The 14642-nt window shown below is 49.7% G+C and overlaps 1 protein-coding gene across 2 annotated transcripts in view; it reads right to left on the bottom strand.

Annotated features, from left to right (window-relative positions):
- Positions 1-14642, bottom strand: part of CORO6 (coronin 6) — a 40482-nt gene that overhangs the window by 14113 nt on the left and 11727 nt on the right. For both annotated transcript variants that reach the window (XM_032217024.1, XM_032217025.1), the window contains exons 2-3: positions 13457-13579; positions 4639-4768 (exon numbers count right to left, since the gene is read on the bottom strand). In XM_032217024.1, the coding sequence (XP_032072915.1) occupies positions 4639-4768; positions 13457-13579 (253 nt within the window). The remainder of the gene's footprint in view (positions 1-4638; positions 4769-13456; positions 13580-14642) is intronic.

Below are 14642 nucleotides of genomic sequence, written 5' to 3'. Positions count from 1 at the left end.
CAGTCAGAAAACTCCTCCGTATTTCCAGGTTGAATATCTCCTTGGTCAGTTTCCATCCATTCTTCCTTCTCTGGCCTTCGGGTGCTTTGGAGAATAGCTGGACCCCCTTCCTCTCTGGGGCAGCCCCTCAAATACTGGAAGATGCTCTCCTGTCTCCCCTGGTCCTTCTCCTCACTAGACTAGCCAGGCCCAGTTCCTGCAACTATTCTTCATATTACAGATGAACAGAGTTGGAAGGGATCTTGGAGGTCATCTAGTCCAAACAGGAGACCCTACACCATTTCTGGCCGATGGCAGCCCAGTCTCTTCTTGAAAGCCTCCAGTGATGAAGCTCCCACAACTTCCGAAGGAAACTTGAAAGCTCCCACAACTTCTGAATAACAATAACAGAATAACAGAGTTGGAAGGGACCTTGGAGGTCATCTAGTCCAACCCCCTGCCCAAGCAGGAGATCCTACACTGTTTCTGACCGAGGGCCAGTCTCTTCTTGTTCCTGTTTAGTTTACATCCATTATTCGTTCTCTGGCCTTCAGGTGCATTGGAGAGTAGCTTGACCCCCTTCCTCTCTGGGGCAGCCCCTCAAATACTGGAAGATGCTCTCCTGTCTCCCCTGGTCCTTCTCTTCCCTAGACTAGCCAGGCCCAGTTCCTGCAACCGTTCATCGTATGTTTGAGCCTCCAGGCCTTTGATCGTCTTAGATAGATTCAGATTAACAGAGTTGGAAGGGACCTTGGAGGTCATCTAGTCCAACCCCACCGCCCAAGCAGGAGACCCTACTACAGCATTTCTGACCGATGGCAGCCCAGTCTCTTCTTTGAAGCTCCCACAACTTCCGAAGGCAACTTCTCTTCCATGGGTTGATAGTTCCCACAGTCAGAAAACTCCTCCTTATTTCCAGGTTGAATCTCTCCTTGGTCAGTTTCCATCCATTGTTCCTTGTCTGGCCTTCAGGGGCTTTGGAGAATAGCTTGACCCCTTCCTCCTCTCTGGGGCAGCCCCTCAAATACTGGAAGGCTGTTCTCCTGTCTCCCCTGGTCCTTCTCTTCCCTAGACTAGCCAGGCCCAGTTCCTGCAACCGCTCATCGTATGTTTTGGCCTCCAATCCTTCCATCATCCTGGTTGATCTTCTCTGCACTCTTTCCAGAGTCTCCACATCTTTTTTATATCGTGGTGACCAAAACTGGACGCAGGATTCCAGGTGGGGCCTTATTGAGGCTTTATAGCCTCCCCAACGTGTAAGAAATGGGGGGGGGGTGTTTAAGGTACCGTCCACCTTCCCCAACTGCAGGAAGGTTGCTTCGGCCCACAGAGTGACCGAAACCAAGTGGCCAAAACCGAAGGAGAGCAGGAATGCTGGGAAGCCATCCAGGATAAGAAGAAAGAATGGAAAACTCTGGCAATATTTAGCAAAGCTGCCCAGGGGATTCTGGGAGTTGTAGTTCACCCGTCTTCAAGTTGCCAAGATTGAGAAATTGCAGATTATGGATGGGTGCTCCATCAATGGGAGGATTTTAAGCAGAGGTTGGATCGCCGTCTTTCCAGAATGGTAGACGATCTCCTGTCTGAGCGGGGAGGGGGGGGGTTGGACTAGATGACCTCCCCAAACCCCTCCCAACTCTCTTATTCTGTATTCTGGGCTAGATGATCTTTGAGATCCCCCATCCATCCAGGTCACACGCGCTCCATCACTGGATGTTTTCAAGAAGAGTCTAGAGATAGTCACTTACCTGAAATAATATATATATATAGGTTCTCCTGCTTGAGCAGGGGGCTGGACTAGAAGACCTCCAAGGTCCCTTCCGGCTCATTCATTCTAAGAGCTTTAAAATGCCGTATTTACACCTGGCCGATTTGTCGTGATGCGGGTATGTGTGTGTTTTTGTGTGTGTGTGTGTGTTTGTGTATTGAGTGTTTGTGTTGACCTGAGCCCAGAATCACTCTGTCTGAATCAGGCAGCCTTATAAATCTCAAATTTTTTTTTTTAGACATTTTATTAAGATTTATAGGCCGCCCTTCTCCCTGAGGGGACTCAGGGCGGCTTACAATCACAGGGAGTGGGGTGCGATATCAAAAGACAAACAGTAAGTGAACAAAATAAAATAATAAAACACAACTTGCATTCAACAGTCAACACTCGGGCGGGTAAATTGGGAACCTATCCCCAGGCCTGATGGGAGAGCCAGGTCTTAAGGGCTGTGCGGAAGGTCTGGATGGTGGTGAGGGTGCGAATCTCGGCGGGGAGATCGTTCCACAGGGTCGGAGCTGCAACAGAAAAGGCTCTCCTCCGTGTAGTCGCCAGTCGGCATTGACTGGCGGATGGGATTCGGAGGAGGCCCAGTCTGTGCGATCTAATCGGTCGGAGGGAGGTAATCGGCAGAAGGCGGTCTCTCAAGTACCCAGATCCACTACCATGGAGTGCTTTAAAGGTGGTCATCAGTACCCTGAAGCGCACCCGGAGATCGACAGGTAGCCAGTGCAGCTCGCGGAGGATGGGTGTAATGTGGGCGAACCGCGGTGCGCCCACTATCACTCGCGCGGCTGCATTCTGGACTAACTGCAGTCGCCGGATGCACTTCAAGGGCAGCCCCATGTAGAGCCCATTGCAGTATTCCAGCCTGGAGATCACAAGGGCTCGAGCGACTGTTGCGAGAGCCTCCCGGTTCAGGTAGGGCTGTAACTGGCGCACCAGGCGAACCTGGGCAAATGCCCCCCTGGTCACAGCCGACAGCTGATGGTCAAAGGTCAGCTGTCGATCCAGGAGGACTCCTAAGTTACGGACCCTCTCTGAGGGGTATAAAATTTGACCCCCCAGCCTGAGTGATGGAATATCGGCCAAATTATTGGGAGGGAAACACAACAACCACTCGGTCTTGTCCGGGTTGAGTACCAGTTTGTTAGCGCTCATCCAGTTCTTAACGGCCTCAAGAATCCATCCATTCACTCAATAAAAAAATAAAAACAGATCAGCAGAATTAAGTCACTGCAATTTTTCAAAGTCGAGGAAGGAAGAAGCGAGATCAGCCAAATAATTAACCTGTGAAGACTGAGACTGTTGTTTTTTTTTAATTTTCCTTTTAAAGAAGGAGTTAAGATGCTAGTCCCTAGGGCAGTGATGGTGCACCTTTTTGGCACTGAGTGCCCAAACCTGGAATATGCGTTCGTGCGCATGCACCGGAGCGCCAGAAACCTGAAAACCAGCTGGCCAGCATGCACATGCCTGTTTTGTGGCTGTTTTTAGAGCCATTTTCAGGCTGTTTTGGGGCCATTTTCCATACGATTTTTGGGCCAAAAACGGCCTCAAAAATGACCTGTTTTTTGGTGGTTTTGGGAGCCATTTTTAGGCCATTTTCAGGCCATTTTTGGCCCAAAAAATGGTTGAAAAATTGCAGGAAAATGGCCCGAAAAAGTTCTGAAAACAGGCCATCTCTCGGGCCAAAAACGCCATTTCTGGTTTCCGGGTGTACATCTGGAGACAGCCGCCCCCCGTGCCCAGAGAGAGGGCTCTGCGTGCCATGAGTTCCCCATCCTGGTCCTGGGGGATTCCAGGGTGGGGGGGGAGATTCCCCCAGCCATTTCTGACGATGTGCAGCTCCATGCTTCCAAGGAAAAAAAAACACCTGGCTTCTATGTAGATCCGTGTGTTTCTCAACAAAACAACTCTTAAGGTGGGCGAACTTCAACTCCCAGAATTCCCCAGCCAGCAAAGCTTTCTGGGACTTGAAGTCCACCCACCTTAAGAGTTTCCTGAAGTCGGATACATGGGAAAAGATTTGGGTAAGAAATGTAAAGTTTACACAAGCCCCAAATTTGAGAGAAAATTTTTATGTTTTATAGATGGCATTTAGATCCTAAAAAGCTGGCTTTTACAACCTAAATGCTGGAGATGCGATTGTGCTGATGCTACGTATTATCATATATGGTGGATTTGCAAAAAAGGTTAAAGCATTTTGGATAAAAATATGGTGGATTATGCATAATGTTCTTTAAAAAAGGATAAAGTTTACCCCCCAGTTATTTTTGTTGGGTATAATTACTGATTGTACAGCTGTAGAGATTAACCTGATTTTGCATTTAATAACCGCAGCTAGACTGCTGGTGGCGCAATACTGGAAGAAGGAAGATTTGCCTACAATTCAAGAATGGACATCGAAAGTAACAAACCTAGCTGAGATGGCTAAAATATCTGCATATCTCAAGGACCATTCAAACGAGAGATATAAACTGGAGTGGAGAAGATGGATTGATTATACTCAAAATAAATACGGGACTAAGAAATTCCAGATAGATTATGACTAAAGAAACTAGGAATGATATAAATTGTTTAGAGTTAGCCTAGCAAGGAGGGGTTAAAGCTCAAGTGAAAGATGTTATTAACTTTTTTTTTTCTTTTTAAGCTTATTTTAGAATGTTTTTGTTAAAGATTTATACCTTGTATTGGTTCTGGGAAGTCGGGGGGGGGGAGGTTGGGGGGGTTGGGGAGGAGGGTGGGGGGGGGAGGGAGGTAAATATTTGTAAAAGTTTGTTTTTTAAATTTTTCATTAAAAAAAAAAGAGTTTCCTGAAGTTGAGAAACACTGGCTTAACCTGAGGAACTCCATCCCACTGGAAGCGGCCAAGGTGGGTGGAGAGAGTCTCTTACCTGCGCTGAGTAGGACGTTCCGGGCAGTAGGGTGCCAAGTCAGGATGCCCACCCTCTTGGAATGCCCTTCCAGGGTCACCACCGGCTCTGTCAGGTTACGCAACGGCAGGAAATCCGGAATTTGCCACACCTGGAGGGAGAGAAAACGGCCGCTGTTCGAGTCAAGTGAAAACTTCTAGCATTTCTTGGCTAAAAGGTGCCAGTAGTAGTGAGATGGGAAGTACACATGCAGTCCTCGACTTACGACCATAATCGAGCCCAAAATCTATGTTGCTAAGTGGGACATTTGTTAAGTGAGTTTTGCCGTGCTTTACGACCTTTCTTGCCACCGTTGTTAAGTGAATCACTGCAGTTGTTAAGTTAGTAACACAGTTGTTAAGTGATTCTGGCTTCCTTCTTGACTTTGCTTGTCAGAAGGTTGCAAAAGGGGATCATGTGATCTTCTGGATCTGTGACCGTCATAACTATGAATCAGTTGCCAAGAGACCAAGTTTTGATCACCTGATGGTGGGGAGGCCGCAACGGTTGTAAGTGTGAAAAATGATCATATAACTCACTTTTTTCAGTGCTGTTGTAATTTGGAATGGTTATCAAATGAAAGATTGTAAATTGAGGACTTTGAATACAATGGCAGAGTTGGAAGGGACCTTGGAGGTCTTCTAGTCCAACTCCCTGCCTAGGCAGGAGACCCTATACCGTTCCAGACAAATGGCTATCCAGCATCTTCTTAAAGACTTCCGGTGTTGGGGCATTCACAACTTCTGGAGGCAACTTCTGTTCCACTGATTAATTGTTCTAACTGTCAGGAAATTTCTCCTCAGTTCTAAGTTGCTTCTCTCCTTGATTAGTTTCCACCCATTGCTCCTTGTTCTGCCCTCGGGCGCCTTGGAGAATAGCTTGACTCCCTCTTCTTTGTGGCAACCCCTGAGATATTGGAAGGCTGCTATCATGTCTCCCCTAGTCCTTTTCATTAATACAATTACAGTACAATACAATACAAGAGCAGAGTTGGAAGGGACCTTGGAGGTCTTCTAGTCCAACCCCCTGCCTAGGCAGGAAACCCTATACCGTTTCAGACAAATGCCTATCCAACATCTTCTTAAAGACTTCCAGTGTTGGAGCATTCACAACTTCTGGAGTCAACTTCTGTTCCACTGATTAATTGTTTTTCCATTGATTAACTGATATAAATAAAAATAAAATAAAGCATAAAATAAAAGGGAATAAAATAAAAAATAAAGTGAAATAAAACAAAAATAATAATAAAATAGAATGGAATGGAATACATAGAATAGAGTCCAATAAAATAAAATAAAAGTAAATAAATATAAAATAAAAAAATAAAAAATATATAAAATAAAATAAAATATATAAAATATAATATATAAAATAAAATAAAATATAATATGAAATATAATATAATATATAAAATATAATATATAATATAATATAATATAAAATAAAATAATATATAAAATAAAACAATATATAACATAAAATAATATACAAAGTAAAATAATATATAAAATACCAATGAGTTTTTCAAGATGCTAAATGTAACGAAAAGGCAGCAGATAATTTTGATACCTTGAATTAGCTTCCCTGAAGGCCAGGAGTGAGACGATCAGCCCACTTTCTTGAGGCAGGGAGTTCCAAAGCCGAAGGAATCCTTTCCTGCTCTCTTAAGCCACGCCCTCTGCTACAAAGATGGATGCTCACACTGGCCTCATTCCCCCCCAAACATTTATGTGAGATTTCTGCCCCCCCCAGTCCACAGCACTGCACCCCACAGACGTTGCCCACCCCCAGAAAACTTGACTGCACCCCATGTTTTTTGTTGTTGTTAACACACCACAGAGGTATCAAGATACATGAGCCCCACGCCTCTTGCCCTCCGAGGATGGTCCATGCAACATTGGGGATGTCAGTAGTCTCTGCTTTTCCCTTTTGCTACAACCCTGGGATCACCTGGTAGCCCCCACTCCAATCCACCTGATCCTGCTTAGCTCATCCAGAGTTTAGCACCGTGAGGGCATCAGCCTCACATGCAGCTAAAAACAGAAATACATCAGCAGATGTTTTCATTCATTTTTCACCTTTTCTTCACACCTGGAGTTGTGAAACAGACCGGGACTTCTGCCTGTTGCCCCTATTCTTTTCTGCCCCAAGGGGGGGGGGAAACCCATTACTTAATCTTTAAAAAAAAACCAAAATATTTGATATGGGCCCCCTGGCTAACTCTCCGAGGGAGAAAGGACTAAAACAGAGCCAAGATGGAGATTTGAACTCAGATTTCGGAACGTCTCTCCAACCCTCGGAGATCCGCCAACCTAGCGCCTGTCAGATCCATCGGGAATTGCGGTTTTTTGATACCTGGCACATCACAACAGGGGGCCGCCTTTTGAGGATGAACTGGGGTATGAGGGAGATACTACAAGTTTCTCAAGGCTTCACATCACATCCAACTCTACCTTTCTTAAAGCCTCCTGGCTGGGGGATTCTGGGAGTGGAAGTCCTCCCCTCTTAAAGCCTCCTGGCTGGGGGATTCTGGGAGTGGAAGTCCTCCCCTCTTAAAGCCTCCTGGCTGGGGGATTCTGGGAGTGGAAGTCCTCCCCTCTTAAAGCATCGTGGCTGGGGGATTCTGGGAGTGGAAGTCCTCCCCTCGTAAAGCATTCTGGCTGGGGGATTCTGGGAGTGGAAGTCCTCCCCTCTTAAAGCAGGCTGGCTGGGGGATTCTGGGAGTGGAAGTCCTCCCCTCTTAAAGCATTGCTGGCTGGGGAATTCTGGGAGTGGGAGCCCTCCCCTCTTAAAGCATGCTGGCTGGGGGATTCTGGGAGTGGAAGTCCTCCCCTCTTAAAGCAGGCTGGCTGGGGGATTCTGGGCGTGGAAGTCCTCCCCTCTTAAAGCAGGCTGGCTGGGGGATTCTGGGAGTGGAAGTCCTCCCCTCTTAAAGCATGCTGGCTGGGGAATTCTGGGAGTGGAAGTCTTCCCCTCTTAAAGCAGGCTGGCTGGGGGATTCTGGGAGTGGAAGTCCACCCATCTTAAAGCAGGCTGACTGGGGGATTCTGGGAGTGGAAGTCCATCCCTCTTAAAGCATCGTGGCTGGGGGATTCTGGGAGTGGAAGTCCCCCCCTCGTAAAGCATTCTGGCTGGGGGATTCTGGGAGTGGAAATCCTCCCCTCTTAAAGCATTCTGGCTGGGGGATTCTGGGAGTGGGAGCCCTCCCCTCTTAAAGCAGGCTGGCTGGGGAATTCTGGGAGTGGGAGCCCTCCCCTCTTAAAGCCTCCTGGCTGGGGGATTCTGGGAGTGGAAGTCCTCCCCTCTTAAAGCATCGTGGCTGGGGGATTCTGGGAGTGGAAGTCCTCCCCTCGTAAAGCATTCTGGCTGGGGGATTCTGGGAGTGGAAATCCTCCCCTCTTAAAGCATTCTGGCTGGGGGATTCTGGGAGTGGGAGCCCTCCCCTCTTAAAGCAGGCTGGCTGGGGAATTCTGGGAGTGGGAGCCCTCCCCTCTTAAAGCATTGCTGGCTGGGGGATTCTGGGAGTGGAAGTCCTCCCCTCTTAAAGCCTCCTGGCTGGGGGATTCTGGGAGTGGAAGTCCTCCCCTCTTAAAGCATCGTGGCTGGGGGATTCCGGGAGTGGAAGTCCTCCCCTCGTAAAGCATTCTGGCTGGGGGATTCTGGGAGTGGAAGTCCTCCCCTCTTAAAGCATACTGGCTGGGGGATTCTGGGAGTGGAAGTCCTCCCCTCTTAAAGCAGGCTGACTGGGGGATTCTGGGAGTGGAAGTCCTCCCCTCTTAAAGCATTGCTGGCTGGGGGATTCTGGGCGTGGAAGCCCACCTCTCTTAAAGCAGGCTCGCTGGGGGATTCTGGGAGTGGAAGTCCTCCCCTCGTAAAGCATTCTGGCTGGGGGATTCTGGGAGTGGAAGCCCACCCCTCTTAAAGCAGGCTGGCTGGGGGATTCTGGGAGTGGAAGTCCACCCCTCTTAAAGCAGGCTGGCTGGGGGATTCTGGGAGTGGAAGCCCTCCCCTCTTAAAGCATTCTGGCTGGGGGATTCTGGGAGTGGAAGTCCTCCCCTCTTAAAGCATTGCTGGCTGGGGGATTCTGGGAGTGGGAGCCCTCCCCTCTTAAAGCATGCTGGCTGGGGGATTCTGGGAGTGGAAGTCCTCCCCTCTTAAAGCATTGCTGGCTGGGGAATTCTGGGAGTGGGAGCCCTCCCCTCTTAAAGCATGCTGGCTGGGGGATTCTGGGAGTGGAAGTCCTCCCCTCTTAAAGCAGGCTGGCTGGGGGATTCTGGGAGTGGAAGCCCTCCCCTCTTAAAGCAGGCTGGCTGGGGGATTCTGGGAGTGAAAGCCACCCCTCTTAAAGCAGGCTGGCTGGGGGATTCTGGGAGTGGGAGCCCACCCCTCTTAAAGCATTGCTGGCTGGGGAATTCTGGGACTGGGAGCCCTCCCCTCTTAAAGCAGGCTGGCTGGGGGATTCTGGGCGTGGAAGCCCTCCCCTCTTAAAGCAGGCTGGCTGGGGGATTCTGGGAGTGGAAGCCCTCCCCTCTTAAAGCATTGCTGGCTGGGGAATTCTGGGACTGGGAGCCCTCCCCTCTTAAAGCAGGCTGGCTGGGGGATTCTGGGAGTGGAAGTCCTCCCCTCTTAAAGCATTGCTGGCTGGGGGATTCTGGGAGTGGAAGCCCTCCCCTCTTAAAGCAGGCTGGCTGGGGGATTCTGGGAGTGGAAGTCCTCCCCTCTTAAAGCATTGCTGGCTGGGGGATTCTGGGAGTGGAAGCCCTCCCCTCTTAAAGCATGCTGGCTGGGGGATTCTGGGAGTGGAAGTCCTCCCCTCTTAAAGCATTGCTGGCTGGGGGATTCTGGGAGTGGGAGCCCTCCCCTCTTAAAGCATGCTGGCTGGGGGATTCTGGGAGTGGAAGTCCTCCCCTCTTAAAGCATTGCTGGCTGGGGGATTCTGGGAGTGGAAGCCCTCCCCTCTTAAAGCAGGCTGGCTGGGGGATTCTGGGAGTGGAAGCCCTCCCCTCTTAAAGCAGGCTGGCTGGGGGATTCTGGGAGTGGAAGCCCTCCCCTCTTAAAGCAGGCTGGCTGGGGGATTCTGGGAGTGGAAGTCCTCCCCTCTTAAAGCATTGCTGGCTGGGGAATTCTGGGAGTGGGAGCCCTCCCCTCTTAAAGCATGCTGGCTGGGGGATTCTGGGAGTGGAAGTCCTCCCCTCTTAAAGCAGGCTGGCTGGGGGATTCTGGGAGTGGAAGTCCTCCCCTCTTAAAGCATTGCTGGCTGGGGAATTCTGGGAGTGGGAGCCCTCCCCTCTTAAAGCAGGCTGGCTGGGGGATTCTGGGAGTGGAAGTCCTCCCCTCTTAAAGCATTGCTGGCTGGGGAATTCTGGGAGTGGGAGCCCTCCCCTCTTAAAGCAGGCTGGCTGGGGGATTCTGGGAGTGGAAGTCCTCCCCTCTTAAAGCATTGCTGGCTGGGGGATTCTGGGAGTGGAAGTCCTCCCCTCTTAAAGCAGGCTGGCTGGGGAATTCTGGGAGTGGGAGCCCTCCCCTCTTAAAGCATGCTGGCTGGGGGATTCTGGGAGTGGAAGTCCTCCCCTCTTAAAGCAGGCTGGCTGGGGGATTCTGGGAGTGGAAGTCCTCCCCTCTTAAAGCATTGCTGGCTGGGGAATTCTGGGAGTGGGAGCCCTCCCCTCTTAAAGCAGGCTGGCTGGGGGATTCTGGGAGTGGAAGTCCTCCCCTCTTAAAGCATTGCTGGCTGGGGGATTCTGGGAGTGGAAGTCCTCCCCTCTTAAAGCATTGCTGGTTGGGGAATTCTGGGAGTGGGAGCCCTCCCCTCTTAAAGCAGGCTGGCTGGGGGATTCTGGGAGTGGAAGTCCTCCCCTCTTAAAGCAGGCTGGCTGGGGGATTCTGGGAGTGGAAGTCCTCCCCTCTTAAAGCATTGCTGGCTGGGGGATTCTGGGCGTGGAAGCCCACCTCTCTTAAAGCAGGCTCGCTGGGGGATTCTGGGAGTGGAAGTCCTCCCCTCTTAAAGCATTGCTGGCTGGGGGATTCTGGGAGTGGGAGCCCATCCATGTGAAGACTGCCAAGGCTGAGAAACCTCCCCCCCCCCCCGCCCAGAGAGAGCTGTGTCCTTAAGAAAGTTCAGTTCTCACATGTCAAAACCTTTTGCATGCGTCCATCAACAGTTACGCTGCTGGCACCTGGTGAGGCTGGGGGGGGGGGAAGGGGGGGGCTCTGAAACACCCACCCTTATTGTTGCCAGCAGAGACACTTTTCCATCACACCCAAAGTGTTTGCTCTTCCCAAAAGCTGCCTTGGGGGCGCAAACGAAGAGGGGGGGGGAAATGCGCCCGGTTGTGTGCGTTGAACTGCCCATCCCTTCCTCCTCTTGGCCTCCTGCGCGGAAAGGTCTATTCTTAGGTGCTGAGTCCTGGCTGCTATTTTTAGCCTTAAAATGCTGCCTCATGTCCGTGGAAAAGGTGCCAGCTCCAAGACCGGGCCTGGGGTCCCAAGCCCACTCCCTCATGCTGGCCCCCGGAGAGACAGCCACGGGAAAGGGAAACTGCTCCTTTCTCTTTGCGCCAATGGAGAAAGGGGTAGCGGATCGGATGCCCTGCGCCCTCCGCAGTGGGCATTTTGCTGCCTCTGGGTGCTGACTAACTGCTTTTGATTTCCTGCAGTGCCAGTAGGGAGCCCAGGCTGCTCCTGGGGGGCTTGGAAAAGGTCCCAGGGCTCTGGTTCAGCTGGGACAAGGAAAGGAAGGAGTGCTGGGTTTTTCGCCCCTGAAAATCTCTGCAAATGCCTGGTTTGGCCAGCCGAGAAATGAGGAAGAGGCTGGTGCAGTGCAGGGAGTGGATTGGCAAGAATAGGAATAGGAATAGAATAAAGAGTAGAGTAGAATAACAATAAGGACAGAATAGAACAGATAACAGATAACAGAACAGATAACGGAAGGGAACAGAACAGAATATGGAATAGAATAGAAATATAGAATAAAAGAATAAGAATAGAATAAGGAATGGAATGGGATGGAACAGATAACAGAACAGATAAACGGAACAGAACGGAATGAAACAAAACAGAATATGGAACAGAACAGAACAGAATATGGAATAGAATAGAATAGAATAGAATGGAATGGAATAGATAAGGGAACGTAACAGAATATGGAACAGAACAGAATATGGAATAGAATAGAATAGAATAGATAACGGAAAGGAACAGAACAGAACAGAATATGGAACAGAATAGAATAGAATAGAACAGAACAGAATAGAATAGATAATGGAATGGAACAGAAGAGAATATGGAACAGAACAGAATAGAATAGAACAGAACAGAATAGAATAAAATAAAATAGATAATGGAATGGAACAGAACAGAATATGGAACAGAACAGAATAGAATAGAATAGAATAGATAACGGAATGGAACAGAACAGAATATGGAATAGAATAGAATAATAAGAATAGAATTGAATAAGGAATAGAATGGAATGGAACGGAACAGAACAGAACAGAATAGATAATGGAATGGAACAGAACAGAACAGAATATGGAACAGAATAGAGTAGAATAGAATAGAATAGAATAGAATAGATAACAGAATGGAACAGAACAGAATATGGAATAGAATAGAATAATAAGAATAGAATTGAATAAGGAATGGAATGGAACAGAACAGATAACAGAACAAATAACGGAACAGAACACATGCCCAAAGAGAGGGCTCTGTGCGCCACCTCTAGCACGCAGGCCACAGGTTTGCCATCATGGGACTAGAGGATGGGATGGTATAAAACAGAGATGGTGAACCTGTGGCACTTGTGCCAGTGGTGGCACACAGACCACTTTCTGTGGGCACATGTGCTGTCACCAGATGGTCTTTGGGTTTCCAGTGCTCCGGTGGGCGCATGTTCCAGTTCTGGCACTCGGTGCCGAAAAGGTTTGCCATCACTGGGACGGCAGAGGAGAGAATAACTGGAATTCTGGGAGTTGAAGTCCAGAAGTCTTAAAAAGTTCCCAGGTTGGGACACCCCCTGCCTTCGTCCAAGGCCCCCACACACCTCCAATCCAAATCCCCGTTTTGACCAAGGACGCTAAACCCAGATAATCCTCGACCTTCCGTCCTTCTCTTAATAACGGTTTGAGTTTACGATAAGCCCTGAAAAGGTCAGCGAAATTCGAATTTATGACCGCTGTCCCGCCCCCGCCAATCAGTCAACCTGATTGCACTTTGGGTGCCTCTGTTTATGACAGGTTGTAGTGTCACAATTTGCGACTTTCGGCCCCATTTCTGGCAAAAAAAATGCCATGAGTTAAGCTGGATTCCCAAGTGCTGCATAACGGAGGGAGCCCCCATTCCTTGTCCCAGCTTCTGCCAACCTAGCGCATAAGCGCATAAAAATTGCAAGTAGAAAAACAGGAGCCACCTTTGGTGGGAAGGGAACAGCGTTCCGTGCGGCTCCGGGCGTTGAGTCACGCCGGCCACATGACCATGGAGACGTCTTCGGACAGCGCTGGCTCTTCGGCTTTGAAACAGAGATGAGCAGCGCCCCCTAGAGTCGGGAACGACTAGCACATCTGTGCCAGGGAAACCTTTACCTTAAGCTGGATTCACAATTACAAGCAGGCCGTTCAACCTGCTTCGAGGGTACGACTTGAATTTTAAATCCACGGGAAAAACAGTTGTCCAGTTGGATCCGTTCCCACGATGACTCAACTTATGACAATGACTAAAAATAGATATTGTGGTCGTACGTCGAGGACGACCCACGTGCAAAAGCTCTGAAGGGCGGTGACATCCTGCTGGCACCGTTGCTTACCATGATGGTTGTGTCTTCCGATGCGCTGGCAATGACGTTGTCGTTGTGGGGGCACCAGTCGATATCCAGCACGGGGGCCGAATGTCCAGTCACCAGAGGGACGTTCTTGTCCACGCGGCCCATCTGCCAACAGACAGGGAGAAGGAGGGGATTTCGTTTACTTGTTAAACTTACATGCCACCCATGCCAAGGGCCAGAGGGAGATCCCAGCCTGGGGTTGTGCGTTCTAGTCCTGCCTTAGGCCTGAAAGCCAGCTGGGTGACTCTGGGCCAATCACCAGGAGATTGGGAGTTCTAGTCTCACATTATGCATGAAATCCAACTGGATGACTTTGGGCCAATCACCAGGAGACAGTGAGTTCTAGTTCTATCTTAGGCATGGACCAATCACCAGGAGACGGTGAGTTCTAGTTCTATCTTAGGCATGAAAGCCGGCTGGGTGACTTTGGGCCAATCACCAGGAGACGAGGAGTTCTAGTCCTGCCTTAGGCCTGAAAGCCATGTGGGTGACTTTGGGCCAATCACCAGGAGACGGAGAGTTCTACTCCTGCCTTAGGCCTGAAAGCCAGCTGGGTAACTTTGGGCTACTTTTTCAGCCCAGCCCACCTCACAGGGTTGTTGTTGCGCTAAAAACGGGGGGGGGGGAGTATTGGACACGTTTCTCGCTTGAGTTCTTCGTAAAAAAATAATAAAGGCAGGATACCAATAACTCAGGAGTCTCCAAACTTGGGAACTTTAAGACTTGTGGACTTCAACTCCCAGAATTCCCCAGCCAGCCATTTTGGCTGGCTGGGGAATTCTGGGAGTTGAAGTCCACAAGTCTTTAAAAGTTCCCAAGTTTGGACACCCCTGCAATAAATAAAACCAAGTAAGCTTAGAGCCCCCCACCAGGATCCACTGGGAGCCCCCCACCCCACCCCGATTTTGCGGTCCAGACAAGGTGCGTTTTATCACTCGTCCGTTTTGCCAAGGACAAAGAAAACAGAACAATTATTTGTCATTGTCTGACTGTTACGGCTCCATTAACCCAGCCCCAAATCATCGGGGCCGTTTTTGGCAGCCCCGTCACGCTCTTCGCTCCGCTTCAGGATAGGAATAAACGGTAGTTCCTGAGCTTCAACTCCCAGGCGCGCCTGGCAGGGCAAGAACATCCTGATCCGGCCCTGGGCATCGGAGCGTTTGGGTCT

Source organism: Thamnophis elegans, chromosome 4, assembly GCF_009769535.1.
Source record: "Thamnophis elegans isolate rThaEle1 chromosome 4, rThaEle1.pri, whole genome shotgun sequence".
Lineage (NCBI taxonomy): Eukaryota > Metazoa > Chordata > Lepidosauria > Squamata > Colubridae > Thamnophis > Thamnophis elegans.
Note: the sequence above shows the minus strand (reverse complement) of the source record. Positions and strands in the feature narration are given on the sequence as shown.